Source organism: Ammospiza nelsoni, chromosome 6 (assembly GCF_027579445.1).
Source record: "Ammospiza nelsoni isolate bAmmNel1 chromosome 6, bAmmNel1.pri, whole genome shotgun sequence".
Taxonomy (NCBI): domain Eukaryota; kingdom Metazoa; phylum Chordata; class Aves; order Passeriformes; family Passerellidae; genus Ammospiza; species Ammospiza nelsoni.
In genome coordinates, this window is record NC_080638.1 from 14130760 (window position 1) to 14153932 (window position 23173).

Here is a 23173-nt window from a genome sequence, read left to right on the forward strand (position 1 = left end):
CTTTCTGTAGTGGCTTGTGTGCAGACCGGTTGGTTGGGATGTCGGAGGCAAACCTCACAGCCCAAAATGTAATTTCAAAACACTGAACCTGACCAGCAGAGGCTGACCTTGCTCGTTATTATCTGAGTGGGAATAGCAGCTTTGAACATCATATGATCTCTGAAATGGTACCTTTTTTCATTAGAAAGCCCCCTGCTGAATGCTGACCAAATACATAGCTTTTTTCCTTGCTTAAGGTACTGCTTAAAAATATATCTATATCGGTTCCTTTGCTAGTTATTAGAAGCAAATCAAAGTGTTACATTCCTCTTACTTGCAGAAGGCTCTCATAAGACAGTGGTGCCCTTGCAATAGCGAGGAGCTCAGATGGCTGCCAGGGCCACAGATAGAACAAAACTGCCCCTGCAGTCAGCCCTCAGCCTTCCAGGCCTGCTTGCCACAGGAGACCCTCCTTACCTGCCCTAAATGATCAAACCAGCCTCTCCTAATGGTCCAGCCAGGGTAACATCCCTGCACAGCTGCCCTTGTGCTTGATGCTGCTGCATTGGCACCCTCTCTCTGGGTGAGGGCAGCTGGACTTCTGAAAGGGCACTGCTTTCAAAAGTGAGGCTTTGGGAAGTCCCATCTGGCTGAGGATCTTGTGTTTCTGAACCACAGAGCTGATCTCAATGCCCATCCATGCAGCAGCTCTCTTGAGTTTAAGGTGTGCTGGTTATGTCGAATTTGTGTCTTTCCAGATGCAGGATCCTCGTGTTGCCTACACAAACCTTGCAAAAAGATTGTATGGTGCCCCCCCTTCTTGTGAGAAATCCTCCTCTGCCTCTACGGGTACACATTTAGAGAGCCTGTTTAGGGGGTGAATAATGACTTGCTGGTGTCTGGGGCTCCTATCTAAAAACATAATTCTCACATCTGGGTCCTGGTTTTCAAAGGTGCGAGCTATTTTCTTTCATCACTGGTACTGATCTTACACAGCTTGCAAATGCAAATTCACATGCTCACCCTTCTCTGCCTCACAACAAGGCAGACTCTTCTCACAATGTGCAGTTTTCCTGGAGTAGAGTCAGGAAAAGCATGGAAATTACTCAAAAATGGAAGCTTCTTTTTGCTATCGAAAAGTATTTTAGATTTAAAAAAACCCAAACAAACAAAGGTGTGTCTAGAACCACAGGGCCACTTCCCTCATTCTTGTAAGAAACTCTCACCAGGCACATGGGACTTGTACAGTCTGACCCGCAGCATAATCTACTTCTGATGCTTCCCTGTCTTGTCCCTCTTTCCAAATGTGAGTGTGTTTTATCTGTGGCTTTGTAGAATTTCTCTTGGGAGTGTTACAGATTGCATATGTGGCCAGTCTAATACAGATACAGATTTTCACTTAATTACTGCATATTTGTCACTGGTGTCAAAAGTTTGCTTGTAGAGACTTGGGTTTTGAGTGTGCTGCAGCAGAGGGCAGGAGGGTTCTTTAAGGGTTTTTGAATGTTACTTGGCCTGTCTCTGTGCTGCTGAGACCACTTTGATTACAGATGGATCAATACCTCGCTGTTTGTGTGGAGGTGTCTTAAGTGCTATTGTCGTCTGCTCGGGCTCTGACAAAGCAATTATTACTGTGGGAGTGGTGGGTTTACATGTGCTGACCATTAGCCACTCTCAGGTCACCCTGGCTTTTAAGGAGAGCAGCAAATGTCACTTACTGCAGTGGCACTGGCTGGGTCCTCTCTGCTTAAGGGACTGTTAATAATTCTATTATCAGGCTGCTGCTTTCTGGGACATCCAGCGCTTCCTGCAGAAAGGGTGGATTAACTTTGTGTAAGAGTATATAACCAGTGACACCTGCTGCTGTGCCACAGTGTCCCTTCTCATCTTCTCTGCATTGGTTATGCCCACAGTGTGCTTGTTACAGGCCCAGCATTGTCATTTTTAGTGACTGACACCAGTAAAAATAAAAATCATAACAAATTCTGGTGTCTCAGTGAGCTAATTTCTTCTTTCATCATTTCTTGTCCTGTTCCTCACCCACAGTACAATCCTTGTTTATTTTTCCACCTTGACTATTGATTCCATAAAGTCCATTCCTGCCTGGCTCTTAAACTGAGAAGGGTGATGAGCATCGCAGTGCTCACCATGGCAGGCACTGGCTGCTTGGAGAAAAGGAAGAAGCTGGACACAGCACTGAGGGGAAGGGGACCACAGCAAGTCCCCCCAAGCCTCCTCAGCTGAGTGTGCTGTCACCACTCATACCCAGCTATCTCATGGCTGCTTTGCAGCTCCAGCAGGGGTTTCCAGGAAGGAGGAAACTCCTGGCTTTGTGCCACCTTCTCCAGTGATACAAGAGGAGGAGGAAAGCTCTGCTTTGCTTAAGGAATGTGGCTTCATTAGTGGCAGAGGGGTGCTGGTGGGGTTATTTTCAGCAGTTCTCAAGGGCTTTTGACTCAAATTTATTTTGGAGCAGCCCCTGGCCTGCTCTGGCTTTCAGTCAGGCCGCTGTCACCCACAGGATTCACAGGAAAGGCAAAACAGTGCCATACCACATCTTTTTATACCACTCCTCTCCCTTCCCCATCAAACTCGACTCAGATGCTGAACCAGGGGGGCACATACCATGATGGCCCTTCTGCTCTTTTTAATTGCCTGTGGCAGGTAATTAACAACACAAGGGTGTGGGTAATGAGGGGAAAAAGTAAATGTTGAAATTTCAGCCAGTCTATTCTGCTGCAAGATGTTGGTTAGAAAGAGTCTGGTGCGTTGTGTCAGTCCTGCCCTTAGGAAGAAAGGGCTGCAAGTGTCGCACTCCCTGTTAGCCTGCAACAGCAGATGAAGTTGGTATTCCTTTGACTGTCAGCTCCATGAACATGAGCTTCCTTTGCCTGTGAGCTCCTTGTAATGGCAGCAGCAGTGTTTGCCCCAGCCGTGCTCTGAAGGAAGTGCTGTGTTTGCCTTGCAGGCGTGCCAATGCTCTCCGTGCAGCCCAAGGGGAAGCAGAAGGGCTGCGCCGGCTGCAACCGCAAGATCAAGGACCGGTACCTGCTGAAGGCTCTGGATAAGTACTGGCATGAAGACTGCCTAAAGTGTGCCTGCTGTGACTGCCGTCTTGGAGAGGTTGGATCAACTCTTTACACAAAAGCAAATCTCATTCTCTGCCGCAGAGATTACCTGAGGTAAATAGAGGGACGTACTGTGGGCTCTTTCTTCCCAAGCCTCTCGGCATGCTGCCGGCTCTCTGGCTTGCTAAAAATGTAAAAACATGTGCTTGTGCATGGCCAGCCCTGCCCAGAGGAGACTGGAGTTCCTTCCACTGTCTAGGCAGGGCTTTTTATTTGCACTTAGCCTATTTAGTAGTCTGAGAGGTGAAATCCTCCTTTTAGGTGAAGGTACAAGATGGAGGCCAGAAATTTTTATTATTATTATGGACCAACAAGAACAAACTCTGCTTGCTGAGTAAGTTAGGAAAACCTCTTAATTCTCCTTGTATATCTCTGATGCAATACTCCTGCATATTGACTGAGACCTCACCAAACCTTTACCTTTTCTTTTTCAGTCATAGCTTTTAGACAGACTTCTAGTCTTGACTAAGATTGCTCCCAAGGGGCTCTTGTCTCTTTCCTAACTAAACAGAGCAAAACTCAAAAATTGCGGATTAACTTCAAAAAATGTTTTTGTCTGAGGAAATCAGCAGAGACCATCACTAGCTTGGAGTTAGAACCATTCTGTCAGTGTGTGTCTGCAATACATAACAATACATGGGATTTTTTGCCTGATGTGTATGGGGGTTTTGTGCAAAATACTTTATGCAAACATAAATGAATATTAATAAGACAGCAGGCCTAATGCAAACATTATTATGAGGGTCACACTGCAAAACACTCAGACTTTTGCTTTGTTTTTTCCTTTGGAAGAATGTACTTGATCTCCAGCTAATGTGTGTGTTTTCTTTCATTTTTCCTCAAGCACTGATAGCATTTCCCAGGCAAGCTCAACCAGTAAAACATCTGAAGCAAAACAAGCCCAACACACTGTTGTAAGATAGGGAGGTAAAATGCCTTCTAACCTTGCAGTGTTCAGGGGCTGCCCAGATTAGTGTCAGTGCTCAGATGCTTCATGTGTTTCAATGTAAAACATGTTTCTGAAAGTCTTCAGTAAATATTTCCTTAGTAAACTTGAACAAACAAGTTTCTCCTTCTAAAGATGAGAGATTAGGTGCTGAGCCAAACAGAAGGACTGAGTCTATCATGTGCCATGTGGGAGCTGTCACCTTGCCCTTCAGCCCAGCAGTGCACAAGAGCATCCTGCCCACAGGAGGGTTTCAGAGCTGAAACTCTTCAGGGCACACATGAAATATCTCAGCTGAAATTCTGCCACATGGGCAGCACTTGCAGCTCCACATCTGGTTAGGTGGAGTGTGTCCCCAAATGCAAGTGAGGAAGGAGGAGTTTGGGTAAGGGTGAACACATTGAGATGGAAAAGACAAGCTAAGCAGCCTTTGAAAAAAATGGAAAGAGTGTGAAAGAAAAGAGTTAACTGTCTTCTCTATAATGAAATAATTTTTGTACCTTCCTCAAAACTGAGTATTTACTAATGTTACAAGTCACTTACTCTGTGGAAGCATCCTTAACCCTGTCTATGCTAAGCTAAAAAAATGAGCTCCAGAAAGTTCAAATTCAACACAGAGATTTCCACCTCCAAATTAGCATTTTGGTTGTTCTCTTTCAGCTGAGCTATACTCTTTGTGTGTTGTGGACATAATTCTGATGCATCAGTGAAGATTGTTTTAGTTCTTATCTTCCCTTTTTGAGGAAGCCTTTCATCACAGTATCACAATTGGGTCATGCTAGATATTATCACAGGGACCCCTAAAATCTCTCAGGAGAGCTACTTCCAGGAATAGTTTTCTTTCCAGGAAGACCAGCTGCATTATTTTCGGAAGTATTTGTTTGTACTTTATCTTCTATACATTATCTTTTCTTTATCTTGTTTGCACCCAGCTTGCCAAGTGATCTAGGTCTCTCCATCTGTCATCCTCCACTTCATTATTTATCACTTGACTTTGTCATTTGTGGTCTTGAAAAAGTGTTGTGTTTGTGATTTTTTTTTTTTAATTTGACCCTGAAGATAGATATTCAGCTTTATTCTGTATGTTGTGGAACCCTGCTAGAAATACTGAGCTGCACAGTGTTTCCAATTTACATTTGCTTTTCGAGACCTGTGAGCTACCCCATGTTTTGTCCATTTAATAAGCACCATATTGATTTTGGTTTAGTCTAGTTTCATAACAAAATAATGTGTGGCATCAAATCAGACATGTTAAAGTGCCAAAGGACAGCAGTATTGATGCTGTTAGGTTCAGAAGGACCTTTTTACCACTGCAGTTGTAGAGCACTTTCTTTCTTTCCTTGCTTTATCCCAAGAATGCTGCTTTGAGGTGAAAAAGCTTGTGATTTTCCCACTGGCCCCTAGATGATGTGAATTTTCTGGGGCACACCAGAAGCCTGTGCTGGAGATGGAAAAGAAGCCAGGCATTGCTGACTCCAAGAAGTGGCCCATGTCCCACTTGTCTTCACTGCTTTGTGAAGAGAGGGCAATCCATGACATGAACCATGGAAGGCAAAATTGAGACTTGTGTTTGAGCATGGCCATGCAGCTTCTGTCCCAGCACCAGTTAAATGTGGTCTCTGGAACAAACTTCTGTGCCTGGAAGGTGCCTTGTAACACCTCTGTCTCCCTTTTTAAGGTTGGAATAGTTCCTGGCCTGACTGGGGGGAAGTTTGTTGCTATTTGTGCCTCATGGTTAAACTGTGAAGATTTATGTGACCTGTACATTAAGAATTTTACCTTTATATGAATTTAGGGTATTGGAGCTTTGACTGTTTTTTGTTGGGAAGAACAGTAGAGTTGTCATATCCTGGGAAATTTGTTGAAGACTCAGCTAGGAAGGAATAACATTAATTCTGTAACAGCATTGTTAATTAGCCTTCAGCTCTTTAGGCAGCTTTACAGCTATCATGGCTTGTATTCTTACAAATAAGTAAATTTAGTTTATACTTTTATACTGGGGTTTTTTGAGGGGTTCTGCTGAACTCCCGGGGTCCGTTCCCCTGATGCTAAGGAACCTTTTCAGGCTCTGAGGATAGGAATAAGGGCAATGCTACACCGTTCCACATTTATAGAAGTATAAAGCATTTTTTTTTTACTTTAAAACATCTTGTATTGGCTTCTACACATAATATTTCTTTCTTCCTCCATTTTAACTATTAGTTCTATTAATAGAAGGAGCTAAAGTTGCCATCACGATCTTCTCTACTGTCTGTTCCTTCCTGGTAATTTGAATTTTTCTTCTTGAAGAATTAACCATTCCCATCATTATATAATTCCTTCACATTAGTAGTTTTTAGAGTCTCTACCCACATTTTTTCCTCCTTGTTAAACAGCTCACAGTGTTTGGTCTCCTAGTCAAATTTTAGCAGAATTCATCCCTTAAAATAACTTTTTTGACGGGTTCTGCTTCACACTGTGGTTGCACCCTAAAGGGAGCACTTTACCTGGAGAACAGTGAGAGGAATTCAGTCAGAGGGCTCCTGGAATGTTTTGTTGTCAGTTTGCAGCTCTGGGACCCTCCTGAGGGCAGATGTTGATGAGCCACAGCCACGGCAGGGATTGGGGCTAGGGATGGGCTTGTGGCAGAGGGTCGGGACAGTGACAGTGCCAGCTCCTTCCCTGCTGTGGCAGCGTCCCTGTGGAGCTGGCTTTGTCCCAGGCCCTGGGAGCAGGGTGGGTTGCCAACCCTGTGTGCTGATCCCCAGTGGGTTTCCAGCAGAAATCCTTCCAGCGTGTTCCAGGAGCTGCGAGCAGACCACAGCCCGATCATTTGTTTCAAAAGATAAACTGTCGTCATTGCTTGTGAAGGAACATTTGTTAACCTTCACTTTTCATAAAACACTTTCTTGCTCATTTTTTAATCATGAAAGATGAAATTGGATCTCGAGTTGTTATCCTTGTGGTATCACCTCAGTCTCCAGCTGTGTCTCGATGTATCTTTCAATACATTTCATCTCAGCAAATAGATTTACCATTTGTTTCATAATCGCAGTTCCAGCATTCCTACCTCTAATTATTTTTGATAAGCAAATGCTATTGAAGGAGCTGCTTGTGGGACAGAGCAGCTTAGCATGCAGGCTCAGATGGCTCCTCGCAGCCCCCACGCAGCGCTGCGTGTTTGTTCCGAGGCGTAATTAAACATTCACCAAGCTCCGCTTCACAGGGACGGCCTGGGTGTTGCATCAGGATTTCCCGTGAGGAGCTGACAACTTAAATTTCACTGTGAAGTGCTGATGAAGAATGTGATTTTTCCTTTTTACTCAGCATGGTGCCCTCACACGAGCAAAGGCGAGTCGGGCTCGCTTTGAGAGGAGCAGAACTGTTGCTTCTGTGTGTTTGATATGCTGCTGTCGGGAAAGTTTTTCATCATGTAAACTGATTGGGGCCTTAATTAGACTCCAAAGAAAGCTCAAAACCTGCATTTTAAAATGGTGGTGAATCAGTAAAAGAGAAGGGTTTACCGGGAAATCCTGATGCTGTTCTCAGGGGCTTTCATGGCAGTTCTTTTCACCCACCTTCCCACAGGTTTGGATCAGGGCTGCAAACTCAGCATGGCATCACTCTGCACATGGTGTGGGTGCCTCCAGGGAGCAGAGCAGCCCTCTGCATCCCACCTGAGGGACAGGGAGCTCCTGGCAGGACTGCCATCCCCTGTCATCCCTCAGCACTGTCTGTATCACAGAGGCCTGAACTCCACCCTCAGCAGCTCCTACTTCCAGTGACTCAGATGCCAAGTCCTGGGGGTTTTGCTCTATTCCAAATGTCCCAGGACATTAATTCTGTCAATGAATCACTTTAGGAGCCCTTTAGGTGAAGTGTTCTGTATCTGGCAAGTGTGCAGGGTTGAATTTTCTTGTGTGATAAGAGCACAAACATGGGTGCCCTGCTTTGTGGGCACAGGAGGATGTGGACAAATTCCCTCCTTGTGGTGGCCTTCCCTAATTCAGGGACAACAACCACTAAACCATGGCTGGCTGTGTGAGGGCAAGCCTTTGGGAGCTGAGATGTGTGTGCCCCAACAGGCAGATTTTAAGTTAATCTCCCCAGGACATCACTAATGCTCAGAATGTGGCTTTAACCTGCAGAAGCTGCAGCACCTTTGAAGCAGGAAGGAGAGAATTTGGGATATTTTTTCCCTCTGGAGAAGCACAGTGTGCGTTTATGCACCAAGAGCATGTCCTGCTGGATTTTCAAGGGACATGTTTAGTGTGGGAAGGAGAGGTATAAATGCAGTGTGGCTGAACAAATGGTGTCTGCTCAGAGCCTAAAAATGTCACTGAGCTGAAGTGCTGCTTTTGCCTCGCAATAGGGAGCATCTTTCATGCTGCATAGGACACCCTCACTTCTACACTTGGTGTCTGTACAGATTAAGGAGGATTAATTTAGGCTCAAAATACAATGTGTCTTGGCAACATTGCTGTGCTTTGTGATGTTAAAATACAGGGGTTTTTTTCCCCCTGCAGTAGCTGGTCCAGGACTTTCTCACAGCCTGTGCCCATACTTGGTTTGTTTGTTTGCTTTTTGCCCTTTTTTTTATTCACCTCCACAACTTCTCACTGAGGAGGAAAGCTAATGGGGAGCAATTGTGCCTGGCTGTGGTACACTAGCATGCCTCTGGCACTTTCAGCTTTGCAGTTTTCTGGCTGCTGTGTTTAAACTCTCCTAAGAGGACGTTGTTGCACTTGTGTTGAGCAGTGCCAGAGCAAGGATGGGTTTAAGGTCAGCAGTTCCAGTCACACCCTGGGAAAGGCTGGAGCAGGGCAGGAGGACTTGGTCATGCTCATGGTCCCAGCATCTCTGTAAATACCCTCTGAAAATATGGAGAGAGAGAGGCCAAAGGAGTGAAAATAAGTGAACATTCAGATGTGTCCTTCAAGAGAAAACAGACTCCCTAGAGCAACCTTGAAGTTCAGGCCCAGCAGTCTGAACCAGCGTGGTCACTTGGCCAGGGGCTGTTTTGTACTGGTTCAACTCCCCCTCTATGCTGTCCTTGAATGCCAAAGCCTTTGGCATGCAAGATGTAAATTCTTTGGGATTGAACTTGAAGGCTTCATGAGAGGACAGCTTGACCAACTTCATTAGTATCAAAATGCATTTCCTTCAGCTGACATGACTTCCCACTGCAGCACTGCCAACAGTGTCCTGGATAGGAGGGTGCACCAGCTAATAATGTATTTACCATGCTGAAGGATCTCCTATCACTGAGGCTTTCTCTAATATTACACAAAGGCTGATTACAGCAAAGTTATCTGAAGTTGCTTTTAAGATTATCCTTTTCATCTTTTTAAGTGATGTTCAGGCTTTCCCTGCATTTATTGGTATATTCAACACTCCAGTCAAATCACACTTGTAGCTCAGCATATTTCTAATATCCACAGATGGGAAAGATACTGATAGCAGTATTTAAGAGCCACCCTCACTGAAAAACCAGTCGTTGGTTTGTCTCAAAAGGTAGGGGCAAAACTGTTTCTTTTTATGAGGATGGATTTCAATTACATTAAGCAAGTTTGGTTCTACAGCAGGCCCTGATGAAACTAAGAAATAAACAGCGGCAAGCAAATAGGATAGGTGTAGGGGAAAACCTATTTTACCTTCTGGCTGGGGAGGATATGAGCATGGAGTTCCATAGCTCTTCTGAAACTTGTATATCCAGATAATCTGGATATTTGAAAAAGTAGAAAAATATACAGTCATACATAATATCTACAAATGTAGATATTTATCTGTAGGTTAGTGTTTAGTCTTCCTAGTCTTCCTTCCATTCATAATTCTTATCTTTCAGTGTTGACAAAAACTTTTTTTTTGGGGGGGGGAATTATTAGTCTCCACTCAGCTGTTTGAATTTTGAACTTGTTTTGTTCTTGTGTTTAAAAAATACACAAAAAGGTTGACACTGCCAACCTTTCCTTTCTGTACCATTCATTATTTTTATGTGCTTGTCCTGCTTCCTCTTTTTTTGTCTCATATGAAGTCAACAGCTCCAAAATTTTTGCTCTTTCTGCAGAGGGGAGATTTTCTCCTTCTTTTTTGATTGCAAGCTGCTATCTAGTCAGACACCAGGCTAGAGGGGGCGAGAAGAAATGGGGACTCTCTTCTTGTAGGCAATGACTAAACCAGATTGTTGTTCCTAGTGGAGACAGAAATAGGCAAACAGGTTCTCAGTTTAGGCCCCCTGAACATCTTGGTTGAACAAAAAAATCTGTTAAAAGGTGCTAAACTCAACATTTTTGCATTAAAAGTTTCTTACTGTTTTCCCTACTGTAAGAGCCCTTTAACATTCTTTTTCCCCTCAAAAAAGAAAACCCTCCAGGGTGCTCTGACATTACTATAGTTTGAATTAATTTAAGATGTACTCACAGAGTTGCTGAGGTCTGGATCACCAAACACAAGACTGATCTTTAGCCCAGACAAGACTACATAAAACCCATCCTTTGGCAGTTGCCTACTGCTTCCAGGAGCGCTCCCTTCTTTTCCCATAAATTCATTTGCATTCAGGGCTGCTCCTGTATGCCAATTAGCTTTAATTTTTACTATACACACTGACATCAATGGCCAATGAGAACAGGGCATAGCAGGGTTTTTAGTGTGCCCATAAACTACAGAAAATTGTCCTTGGACAAACTCCTGCTTTTAGACTGGCTGACAACAATAGATGTGGTTAAGTTCAGGCTAAGAGCCATTAAACATAATTACTACCACAGGGTAAAAGTTTAATTGTGCTAAATTTTAAATCTGCATAGTCTATGCTTATTTACAAGCTGGCTGGATCTTCCTGTTACATAAAGGGGAATAAATCTGTACTTAAAAATTGTTGCCTTTTAACTTCAAAGGGAAATGAATAAATACATTTTTTTTAGAAGAACCAAAACAACCCCAAACTGAAAACTTTCTGTATTTCCAGCTTGTTTTATGCCAATGGCTCCGAGCTGGTAAGTAGAGGCTAAACATCTTCTGATAGATTTTTCTAATCTGCTTCAACTTCGTGTGTGTGAATGTGTGAGAGAGTGTTGCTTCTGTTATGAAGGTGTCTGGGGGACAGAATGCAGATCAGTTTGTTCATGTGGGGTTATTTTAAATTTAACCACAGATGGGGCTTGGGGCAGAAGGTTTTTCCTCCTGCTCCTTATCTTCTCTCCTTCCTTCCAATAATGTTAAACTCCCCACTTCAGGAAGTTTCAGCTCAAGTAGCTTCTGGATCTATCAGAGATAGATATCAGAGATATCAGAGGTGGCAGGTTTTCTACAAGCAAACAAAAAAAAGGGCAAAAGATTCTGTTCATTTTGCATTTCCTTTCAACAGATTAAAAAAATGTCATGTTCACTGAGCTACAAGTTACGGCGTATTTTTAGAAGCATGGTGAATACATGGGGCTCTAAATCACTCCCTGAAAAGCAGAATAAAATTAGGAGGTGCTAGAATAAGTGTGAAATGTTCATCTGTTGGGAAAGGGAGGGTATGGAGGCCTGTGAAACTTGATAGAAGAGACAAAGATTAGCACTCTGACTCTCTGGAAGCCACGTTATGTAGACATTAGAAGGCAACATGATTTCAGCTGGACAGAACATAAGCTTCAGATCTTATGCAAACAGTCAAAGCTGTTTAACAATTGGTTTACCCCCAAAACCCCTGAAAGGAGACAGGTGAATACGATGCCAAATACATTTTTCATGTTTCTTAAGCTAACTGTTTAAATAGTTAAGTGAACATCTGTCCAAATTTCCCCATCATTTCCATTTAGAAAAGTCTCCTATTTGAAGGCTGAAGAAAAGCACCTGCTTAACAATGCAAATGGTGCTGTCTGGGGCCCCTTTATTTTGTTTAATCTAGATTGAGCTCCACACAACTGTGATGCTAATGAATAATGGATATTTTATACTTGTGCATGTAGCAGTGCTGGGCACAGAGCAAATCTAGGATTAACCTCCCAGTTTCCCTGCCTAATGCATTTGACTCATTTTTTTGAGTTTGCTGTGACTTGGGTACTCTAAAAACGGATGCCTGGTTTTATGGGAAATGGGAAAATCCTGGCAAAAGCTGTCAGGCTTTGCTGTGCCCAAGTGGAACAGGGCAGCTAGGCTGAGGAGGGGAGGGATGTCTGCAGTAATGGCTTGATTTGTGAGTGGGTGCTGAATGAGAGCCAGGGTGTTCCAGGGTGGAGACCTGGATGCTTTTCAGAGCTGCATTTTTGCAGTCCTGTCTGCTGGCGTTGGGCAGCCGAGGCCCGTGCCCAGCTGCCCTGCCTGCCTGTGGGGCAGGAGCAAGAGGGGTCAGCCTGCAGGGAGAAAGGGACTGCCTTTTGCTGGTGCAAATTATACAGCTGGGATTTCACTCTGCCCTTCAGCCTTCAGAGGATGGAATCATGGGGGAAGAAATTTTGGTACTCCCTTTGAGGATTTTCCGTCCTGCATGAGTGTTTCTGTTTTGGTTTGTGTGATTTAGCTCTGAGGGAAAAAAATGTAGTGCTGTTTCTTCATAGAAAGGCCTGGGATTTTCCAGCCAGGCTAATGAAAGACCCCTGATACCACTTCTAAAGAAAAATAAAGGTGGGCTTTCTTACAGCTGGAGAGCGAGCTGACTTCGGGAGCACTGTAGGAGGGTGGGAGAGTTGTGTGGAGGTTTCTGTAACACTCCTGGGTGTTTTAATTCACAATTACTGGCCAGTAATAATTAGTATTGATTTGCCTGGCAAATTGCAGGTTTAGAAATTGGTTATAGATTTTCCTGATGCTTCTCATCTGCGTGTTGTGGAATCAGCCAGAACCGATGGCTCGAAACAAACCGCGAGCCCAGCTCTGTCGGCGGGCAGCGGCGCGTTGCATGCACAGAGCTAATGGCCAGCAGGGATTGCACCTCTTGAGGCTCATCACCCCCAAAACGCCATTTCTGACATCCCCTAGGCCAAGGGACTAACCACGTGTGGCCTGTGGTGGGGTGAACCTCGGTTCTGTCAGCCCCTGGCACACACAGGGTCTGCAGGGACACCTCGGGCAAGGGGCCGTGGGAAGGATGCCGCAGTCGTGCTCGAGTCCCCCGGCAGGAGCTGCAACAGCAGCAGACATCTGGGGAGACAGATAGTGAAAGCCAAGATGGAAATGCCAAAGCTTCCAGTGCTGAAGGGCTGTCCTGGAGGGCGGGGAGCTGAAGTGGAACGGCTGAGCGTGCTGCTCAGGCCGCCCTGGAAGGGCTTAGCTGGCTCCCGGGAGGGCTGGGGAGGCACAGCCAGGGAGGAGGGCTTGCTCTTTCTCTGAGATACCTGGTGAAATGCTGTGCACTCACTGCAAGAGAAACTGTGCTTTTTCTTTGTAAGCAGCAGGTAAGTGAGGTTCTTCCTGAGCTCTGTTACAGTGCTGCCTGCCAGGATTGGCAAAGTTTGCAGGACTTGTGTGTCCTGCTGCCAGCCTGTCCCTCCGCCAGGCTGCAGCCAAGCATAGCAGGCCCTTGGGGAGCAGGACGGGCAGCTCCCAGCGCCTACCCCACTGCTGCAGAGAGGCAGATAGTTTTTGACTGAAATTTTGTGAGCCCCAAAATAGTGCTCTAAGTGTTTAATGCTTTTCTCCATTAGACAGCAAATTAGCCCTAGGCTCACAAAGCAAATGAAGTTTCATCTCGATGATCGGAGCCTGCTCACCAGGCATTTTTATCCCAAGTTCCTGCATGCTGGTTGGTCAGTGAAATGGAGACTGCAACTTCTATTTATTGGTGCAATACAGTATTTGATACTGCTAATTACACTTAATTAGTCCTTCCACCATTTAATTAAAATGGCTTCTAATGATTGTGCTTCTTTGGCAGGCTCTTTGGTACCACCGGGAATTGTGCTGCCTGCAGTAAACTGATCCCTGCCTTTGAGATGGTGATGAGGGCCAGAGATAATGTTTACCATTTGGACTGCTTTGCCTGTCAGCTCTGCAACCAGCGGTGAGGACACAGTCATTGTACACACAAACTAATTTATACCTTTGCCAGTGAAACAGGGAAATGTTTGATGCACACTGCCCAGCTTGGGCTCACAGCCTGGGGGCAGGGCTGGGGCTGGGCTGCCAGGCTGACCTGGGGATCCGTGTGAGTACCTGTAGCCCTTTGACTGTAAATCCCCTTGGAGCTGGTGGGAATTGGAGGGGCAAGGGGGAGGACACAGACACAGACTGTCCAGCTGCTGCTGAATAAAACAAACTGCTCCAGCGTCCTTTCAGGAGCTGCCCTCTTTGCAGAAGGCAGATGATGGAGAATGGACCTCCTCTAGCAAACTGACATTATCTCACTTAAATCATGTTTTTGACATGCTCAAAACTGGGAGTGGGAAAGAAGATGTATAAAGAGAAGGGACAGGAAGGAGAAAAATACTCTGGCTAAGCCCTTTCCAACAATAGGAGCAAATCAATTTAGTTGTATAATTAATAGGGGATCTTGGTGGTATAATTTTGAGTGGGGCTTATTTATTTCTGCGGGGTGGAAGATGGACATCAGGGAGTATAATAAAGGACCATGCACAGTGTTTTCACTTGAACTACCTGTAGCCAGTTGAGTTTGGGAGGGCTGTGAAAACTCTTCCCAGCAAGCACCATGTTTGTTGATCATCATGGGAAGAATGGAAGCCCACAGAACCAGATGTGATACTTTGTCACCTTCTGATGCATCCAGCTGTCCATCCTTGTCCAAGATAGACCTGGAATTGCTTGCAGTTCTTATTGCTTGCTTAGTCAGGCTGTAGTGGCTGGAAGATGGGCTAGGTGTAGATTCTTGCTTTTGGCTGAGGTCAGAGGGCTGCCAGTTTTTTAAACTTAGTCTGTGGACATTTGGGCTTGAAAGGGCAGAATGGAAGTGATCCTGTAACAGACAGCATGGATGCTGAACAGAGAACATGAGATTAAGTAACCCTAAAGTCAGAATTGCAGAGGTGGATGCCAGGATCAAGGGCTGTGCTGGTGTTCCTCTTCTGGATCTGTGGCTGTGTTTCCCAAAGATGAAACTAGGATGCAATGCCTCATCCCATGGGAAAGCGTGAGAGAGATGACAAAACTTGTGGGAAGATGGAGAACCCAACTCTGTAAAAGTCAAGCTAAAATCCTGACTTAAACAGCCCAGAAAAGAGTCTCAGTGGGATCTCTCACGGAGCAGCCGTACGTGTGTGGATGCCAGCCCCTGCCAGCTTGTCCCGAGCTGGGGAGATGCTGTCCGGCTCTGCTCCCGCAGCCCCGCCAGCGGCTCAGCCCGGAGGTGGATTTGGTGTCGGGAGGGTGGTGCCAGAGCAGGGTGGGGGTGGCTGAGGTGCTGTACCCGCCGGCACTGTGTGTTCCAGGTGCAGAATCCCGTCAGCGCGGTCCCCGCACGGGCGCCGTGGCAGAGCCGGGGCGGCAGTGACATCTAGTGGCTCCCGGCCCTGGGCTCGCTGCGGGCCCTGCCGGCTGCCCAGGCTTGTTCTGAGACTCCTGAGCACAGAGCGATCCCACCCCATCCCCCGAGACGCTCAGTTCTGGCATCTGTCTCCAGATCGGGAGTGTGGCGGGTGCTGCCAGGCTCAGCCCTCAGGATCAGCTCTTTTCAGCCTCCTGATGATTCCCGAGCAGGAGAAGTTGCTCCCAAGCTCCACACCGAACCTGGGGCTGGAAATGTCCTTTCAGAGGCTCTGGGCTGCACAGTCAGGAGTGCTGCTTGGCCTTGGAGTCTGCAGGCTGAGTGTCTCTCATCAAACCCCTCCCTCACCCTTCTTCTCTCCCAGAAAATCCTAGTGCTGCCTAGTTTTCATTTTCAGTAACTTCTTTTAAATTTCACCCTTTATTTCAAAGGCTCCAAAGCACCTCCCTTCCCTTTTCAATTGCCAGCGTGGTCCCACTCTGTCCTTCAGACAACCTCCAGGGCTGTCACTGCCTGGCAGGAGAGGGCAGGTAATCCCCCAGCTCTGGCAGAATTGTGATGCACAAAGGATTTGCTCAGTTTGTGAGGGGCTGAACTGTTCTGGAAGATGGGCTCTATGTGTAGGTTCTTGCTTTTGGCTGAGGTCAGAGGGCTGCCAATTTTTATGACTTATTTTGTGGAGATCTGGGCTTGAAAGGGCAGAATGGAAGTGATCCTGTAACAGACAGCATGGATGCTGAACTGAGAGCATGAGATTAAGTAACCCTAAAGCCAGAATTGCAGAGGTGGATGCCAGTTGTGGTTTTGAATTGGAAACCTCACCAGAAACCCTGTCTTGTTCTTCAGCTCTGAAGAGATTTGATGATGAAGACCTTTCCTCAGTTCTCTTCCAGCTTGCTTGCCCTTCTATAGGTGGGCTCTGTATAGGGTGCTAAATCCATCACAGCAAAATCTCTAATATTTTTACCAAGTGTGCAATGTTTTCATCGCTTTCATTCCCTAAAACATCAGTTTTGCATCAAGTCCTGCGTTACCACACATCCTGCCATGCTTTAAACTGTTCTGAAGTTGTCATGGTCATCACAGTGCTGGATAACAGCTGGTCACTGCTGTGACTGGCTGCTAGGTCAGTGTTAGAGGGTTGCAGGAAATCCAGCTCCTTCTCTTGCCATTATCTGAAGTGTGGGTTTGCTGGGAAGAAAATCACTCTTAAGGAATGGCAGAGTAGGTTCAGCACCTATTTCTCACTGCTGTCTGGAATTTGATTGCCCAGACAGGCTCTGCAACATCCCTGCTCCAATATCCCTTCACACTGGGGGCTGACAGTGTGACACTGGGCCTGAGGTTTCCAGTTGTGATGCATCAGCTGAAGAGATCCCAGTTTACTGGTGGGTTTGCAGGACTGGCAGGTAGAAACAGTTGCCTTTCCAGTGAATCAAACCCTTCTCCCAAAACTTCACATCACATTAGGGTACCCTTGTAGACCATTTCAGTTCCCATGTGCTTGTACACACCCCCACACCTTCCAACTCCCAAATTCTCCAGCTCTTCCTTTCGTTCTTCTACACCCAAAACCAGGTGTGGCAAGAATAATTTTTGCATTTCTCTTCTTCGAAATTTATATGGCACTTAAGGTAGGAATAAGTAGTGAAAAGCAAGCAGCTGTGTCTGTTATTTATTGTGAGTAAACCTGCTCCTGGGGCAGGTGGTGTTAAGGGAGAGTGTGTGCAGTACAGTTTTTACCATAAAAGCTCTTAGTTGAAATTAGGAATAATTTTTATCTTTTTAATATGCAGAAAAGGTTGAATTTCAGAACTACTAGGGCATGTGCCACAGAGGAAAGAAGATGGAAGGTCTTCAGTGAAATCCTATAAAGTGTGAACCAATGGCCAGTTCTCTCTGTACCAACTTGGCAAATTAATCAGCTTATTGCAGGTGTCCAGTTGGAGAAAACTTGTGCCTGTGCTGGGCCTGTAAAGAAGCTCTAAAGTTATCAGTCCTGTTCTTTTAGCAGAAAATACTCATTTTTATGGAGACGCTCTGCCTGAAGGTGCCTGAGTTACAGATTATGAAAGCACTTTAGACAAGGGGTAGGCAGTGCCAAAGCTCTGCCTGGGAGCGGGGGAAATGGGCATCTGAGGTCTGCTAAGGTGATCTCATCTCATCTCATCACCTCCAGTGATCTTCCTGTAGATATTTGCCTTGCCAGAGGCTGGCACCTACCCCTTCCTCTCAGTGCAGAGCTGCCTTGAGGCACAGTGCCTGACCCAGGGTCTCTCTGCTTTAGGGGCCTGAGGCTGATTTCAGACTCAGCCCTTGGGGCTGCCTGTGCTCTCGTCTGTCACTGCCCTGCCAGTGTTATGGACAAAAACCAGCCCCTGAATTGGGTGTAGAGAACATTATTTGTTATCTTAAGAAGTAAAGATTAGCTTCTGATTCCTGGGCGGGCAAGCAGGCAGGGCGGAAAAAGCTATTGGCTGTCAATTCACACCTCTCCAATCTTATATGTGGAACTTTTTTGACCTTAATGGTCAAATAAAATTGTTAAATATCACAAGCTTCTCTGTCAACTTCAAGACAAACAGAACAATTTACATGGTATATAGAGAGCAGTGCCCTTCGCTCAATGAAGATAAAGGTTAGGAGTCCAGCCACCGAGAAATTTCTATTTATTGTTCAGCACTGTACACAAGGGGGTGAGGGAGGACTTAATAGCCAGTCCTTGCCTGGAAATTAGTGTAAATACTGCTTCACCCGAGGGAGCTGTGGAAATGTGGATACCAGCAAAAACTTCAAATAGGCTCTGTGTAATATCACCTGCTTGGCTTCCTGGTTGGAGAGCCCACATCTCCTGTCTGCAGGGACAAGTCCCTGAACTGCTCCCAGCCTCCTCCTGGAGCCAAGCACGGATGTGCCAGGGAAAGGGACAGCAAAACCCAGGGGTGGCAAGGGGGGAAGCACTGGCAGAGCTGGAAATCAAACTGTGCTCACCAGAGTCGCCTCTGGACCCAAACCGCCTCAAACTCCCCCCGTTCTCATGTCTGGTCATACTCACACCCTCCAATCCTTTTTTTATCTTCCAGATTCTGCGTGGGAGACAAATTTTTCCTGAAGAACAACATGATCTTGTGTCAGATGGACTATGAGGAAGGGCAGCTGAACGGGAGCTTCGAGTCCCAGGTTCAATAACAGCCCCTGCCTGGCTGGAGCACTGTGGGATGGGCGCTTGGCCGCACGAGCAGCGAGGGCGTCTGTCAGCTTGCCTGCAATATTTTTTTAATTCTTGGTCCAGAGAGGACTATATACATTGTAGTACTTTTCCCCCCCAACACAAAGCAGTTACAATTTTAGATGTACAGTTGTGCCTGCTTAGCTGAGCACTGCATTGCCTGTATGTTTGTGAGTTTTTGGGGTCTGGGGGAGGGCTCTGTACAGTCTGTTTTCTGTATATAAACTGGAACATTTATTTTATGAAAAATGTAATGCAATTTTATTACTGGTGTGAATTAAAAATTATGAATGTTTCCTGGTCATCTTTGCCGTGGTTTCTTCCCCGTGTGGCAAAAGCCATTCCTGTATTTCCTGTGCTTTAGACTGTTGGAAACGTGTACACAGTTCCCTGGAAACTGCATGGATCAGAGCAGAGGCAGGTTGTCTCATAATAACTGGGGGAAATGCTGCTGCAGGGTTGTGGAGCCTTCCATCCAACCACCTGCTTCCCTGGATAATGGGGGGAATGAGCTGGGGGCAGGTGGTGGCTGGGAACCCTGGGCATGGCTGGCAGGGCTGCTGTGCCCTGCTGGGCTGCTGGCTGAGAGGCTCCTTGTGGATTCAGACACAGCACTGCCATGGAATTCCTGCTGGCTGCCTGATCCGCTGTCTCCAGTGTGGGCTGCGAGGAGCAGGCTCCCTGCAGCCCTGCCAACAGGTGCCTGGCCATTGATCAGAATATTAATTCCAAGGCTTTGGTAGGCAGTGGGGTTTTCCCGTGGAGCATCACTTGTGCAGGTCAGAGCTGCTGCGGGAGCTGATGTCAGGGCTGGGACGTGACCGGGCGCTGATGCAGCAGATCCCTGCTCCCAGCCCTTTCTGCTCACTCTGTGCCAGGTGCTTTGACCTCCCACGAAATAAAAGCGATCAGATTTGAAGCATCTCCCGGAGAAAAAATTCTGAACTGTGTTCCTGCTGCGATGCTTTGTGCAATGATTTTCAAGGTTATGCAATTCATGTGCAACCCACTGGACTGTATCAAACACATTTCTTTGTATAGTGAGTGTCACTTTAATATAGTGCACCAGTAGCTGTAAAGGATGGCTGCAATTCTATTTATTTTGTCTTCTTTCCTTTCCTAGATTTACCCCCCTTTCCTTTAATAAATAGACACCGAGTACTTTTTTTTCTGATGTGACTTAATTGGTTGCTGGTCCTGGGTCGCTTGTGTGTGTTCTCTGAATTGCAAATGCCAGATGCAGTGCAGCTTGGTGCTGCTCTACCTGTTGCATGAAATGCTTTTATGTACACCTGTGCTGAATAATGGCTAAGCAGAAGCAAAACACCACCAGACACTTAGCATGCTTCAAAATATCACCTGTCATCTAGAGCTACCTCAGACATGTAGATTGATTCAGTGATTTTGCTTCACAAACATGTTTTGGGTTGGGAGACCCAGTATAAAATGTGTGGCCTCATCCCTTTTTATTCCCATAAACATGGAATAGGAATTAAAGAGCCACTTAGAGCTGCCTATGCATATGTGGTGTTTAAACTGCTGTTCTGTTTTAGTGCTTTTTGGGGTGGGGGGAGGTTGTCTTTTGAGAAACTGTAGAGTTGATGCTCTTTTTGTAGAGGCTGTTGGAGGCAGCCACCCTGGGGCTACGGAAGGAGCAGCTTGTTGCCCAAGTGTTTCCATTCCTTGCTGAAATGGGCTGCCAGACAGCCCCTGCCCCTGCCTGTGCTCTGGATTGATGGATCCCTGCCTGCCTGCCTGCCCGTGGGATTTGCTGCAATTCAGCGCACAATGGCTGGGCAAGGCTGCTGTCCTGTGGTGAGGAGGGGAGCAGTAAAGCCAAACCAAAACCACTCACCAAACAAGCTGGAGGGGCTGTTCAGTTTCAGTTCAGATTCTTAAGGAGGGTTTTGGTACCAGTTTAAAAATTGAGTACTTCAGAGAAAGGCACCTTAGTTACACCATGGGCCATGACAGGAGCAGTGGCTTCCCATTGCCTCCCTGCACTTGCCCTTGCTGTGAAATGCAGGCACTGCTCCCCTGCTGGGGTGCAGGGGCTTCATTTCTGATGGGCAGCCCTCTTGATTTGTCACCATTGCTGTAGATCTGATTCCTGATACCTAAGGAGGAATTTCATGATGCTGGCTCATGCAAAAGCCCCAGCTGGAGACTGGGTGGATGGGAGGAATACCTGGGGCAGGACACAACTCAGTGCTGAATAGGGTGGGGCAAATAGCCAATTATCTTATATTTTAAAATGAAAAAGTACAAGGGAGAAACTGCAGCATCTGTGTCCCTCTTTTCTGTGTCTGCACAGCAGACAAGGGCTACCTGCCACAGCCTGTGCCCCAAAGAGCATTGCAAGTGGGACACCTTTAAAAATAAAAATCCCAGGAGGACAATGCAATCATGAATTCTTGTCTGAATGCTGCAAATTTGCTTAATAGAAACAAGGGCTGGAGTGCAGGCCTGCTCTTGAATAATCGCTTCCACTCTACAGAGCAGAGCACGGAAACCTTTTGATGGTGTTATAGTCATCACTTGGCATAAATATTCATTCAAGGAATCAGAGCAGAGTAAATGGCATTTTAGCTGCTAATAATTTAGTATTAGCAGATAGCCTTTTTACTGCTAAAGATAACCACTGCTTAATCAGTTTAGTGACCACTGGCATGTAGTATGACATTTAAGCCTGTGCCTCAGTCTCCGTGTTGGGGACACGACTGCCACTGACCCCTCTGCCCAAGCCTCCATCGTTCCCAAAGTCAGCCTCAGCTGCCAACTGCACTCAACTGGCTTGACCTTCTGCATTATCTGCCATTTGCCTCCTTATCTTACATCAAAGAGGAATTTTAAGTTCATACTATGGATGCTAAAATCTAGGATCTTCTGTCTCTTTCTCTTTTTGTGGTCAGGGCTAATGGCTGATCACAGCACAGTCCGATTTTGAGATTAAAAAACAAGCCAGTGTTTAAAGGCAATCAAAATCTTAGGCTTTGTCTCCATTCATCTTTAATGCTGGTGTAATTGCTGCACAGATTCTGGCTCTTCCTGCAGACTTAATTTATTTTATTTTTGGAGCATGCCCCTGTCTGTCAGAGAGATGTTATACTTCCCTGAGCAGCATTAGCGCTATTGAGCACTCCGCCACCGGCAATCCAGCTCACCCCATTTCATATCTTGCCAAACAAGTTAATCTAATATTAACAGCGGTTTGTTACCTCGTTGTTAGCTTAATTTACTTTACAAGAAATGCTATATTTGCATTTCATCCCTCTGTCACTGGCTTGTGAACCGCGCTTCCCAAGGCCAAGAAGGGATGGCTCGGTCCCTCGGCACACAGGGGAGGGGGGCATCACCCCCACCAGGCATCTTCCCTAATTGGCCAGGGGGGATGTGGGGAGCTGGGAGGAGGATTTCCAAAGCCACAGAGCAGGTCCTGGAAATGCAATATTGGAAGTAGCACAGATGCTGCTGCTGCTCTTCCAGGAATAGAGCTGAGCCGGAGACAGTGGCTTTCCCTGGCGGCACACACATCCAGGAAATGTCTTTAGCATGGAAATCAGCAGGCCCATGGGCACGGGGCAGACGTCTGCAACACCAACAGCTCCCTCAGGCTTTCAGGGAGTGCTCCCAGACCATCCCCTGCACACCCCAGGACTCACCCAGGTCTGTCTGTCTGTCTGTCTGCCAGCACAGGAGGGCCCTGTGCCTCACTTCCAAGTCTCTGGGGTGAGCGAGCTGTGAGCAAAGTCCTGCAAGCAATCACTCAAAAGCCACTTCCCCAAATGATCCACAGCCCGACAGAGCAGCACCAGATGTGCTTGATGGGCAGGGGGATGGAGCTGAGGATGCCCCATGGGGTGATGTCAGTGATCCGGTACCTGGGGCTATTCCAGCTAGGTCAGGGAATGTGGAGTTGTTGGAAGTGGAAATGGCTTTCCAGTGAAAGCTTCTGACTTAATTGTTCATTAGCTCACTCTGTGTCCCATTGCTAAACCCTGTCCTTGTCTGTGGAGCCCTGGCCTCCCTCCTCCTCCAGCAGCTGCTGCCTCCACTGCTTAAAGGAGGGGAATGACCCCGCCTGGGTGTCCTGCTCTGGTTTTATAGAAAATGCTGAAGGATGCCAAGGGCAGCTCTGGCCAGGCTGAGACATCTGGCAGGGCAGTTTTGTGTTGCTGAGGTTTTTTGTGAAGGTCTGAGAGAAAGTAGGGCTGGGAGGACCAAACCCAGAGAAACAGCAGGAAACAGGAAGGTGGAATGAAGCAGGGGATTAGATGCAGATGAAAGCACCAAATATTGGGCAATTTTTGTGAGTGATTGGAGGGCAAGTGCCCAAAACCGAGAGCAGTTTGCCACAGAAGAACCATGAAGCCCCTCATAAGTGATGTAAACAGTGGAAGTGTAAATACAAATGCACATCCATCCTCTCCTGCTCACTGGCCACATGAACCTGAAGATGCAGGAGCTTCCTGCAAGGAATGTTTCACTGCTAA

At 46.4% G+C, this 23173-nt stretch overlaps 1 protein-coding gene across 5 annotated transcripts in view; it reads left to right on the forward strand.

Moving 5' to 3' along the window:
* The window catches only part of LMO1 (LIM domain only 1), a 62924-nt gene extending 43083 nt beyond the window's left edge, over positions 1–19841 (forward strand). For all 5 annotated transcript variants that reach the window (XM_059475163.1, XM_059475162.1, XM_059475160.1 and 2 more), the window contains 3 exons: positions 2948–3161; positions 13889–14014; positions 18535–19841. In XM_059475163.1, the coding sequence (XP_059331146.1) occupies positions 2956–3161; positions 13889–14014; positions 18535–18640 (438 nt within the window). In that variant the 5' untranslated portion in view covers positions 2948–2955 and the 3' untranslated portion in view covers positions 18641–19841. The remainder of the gene's footprint in view (positions 1–2947; positions 3162–13888; positions 14015–18534) is intronic.
* The last annotated feature ends 3332 nt before the right edge of the window (positions 19842–23173 follow it).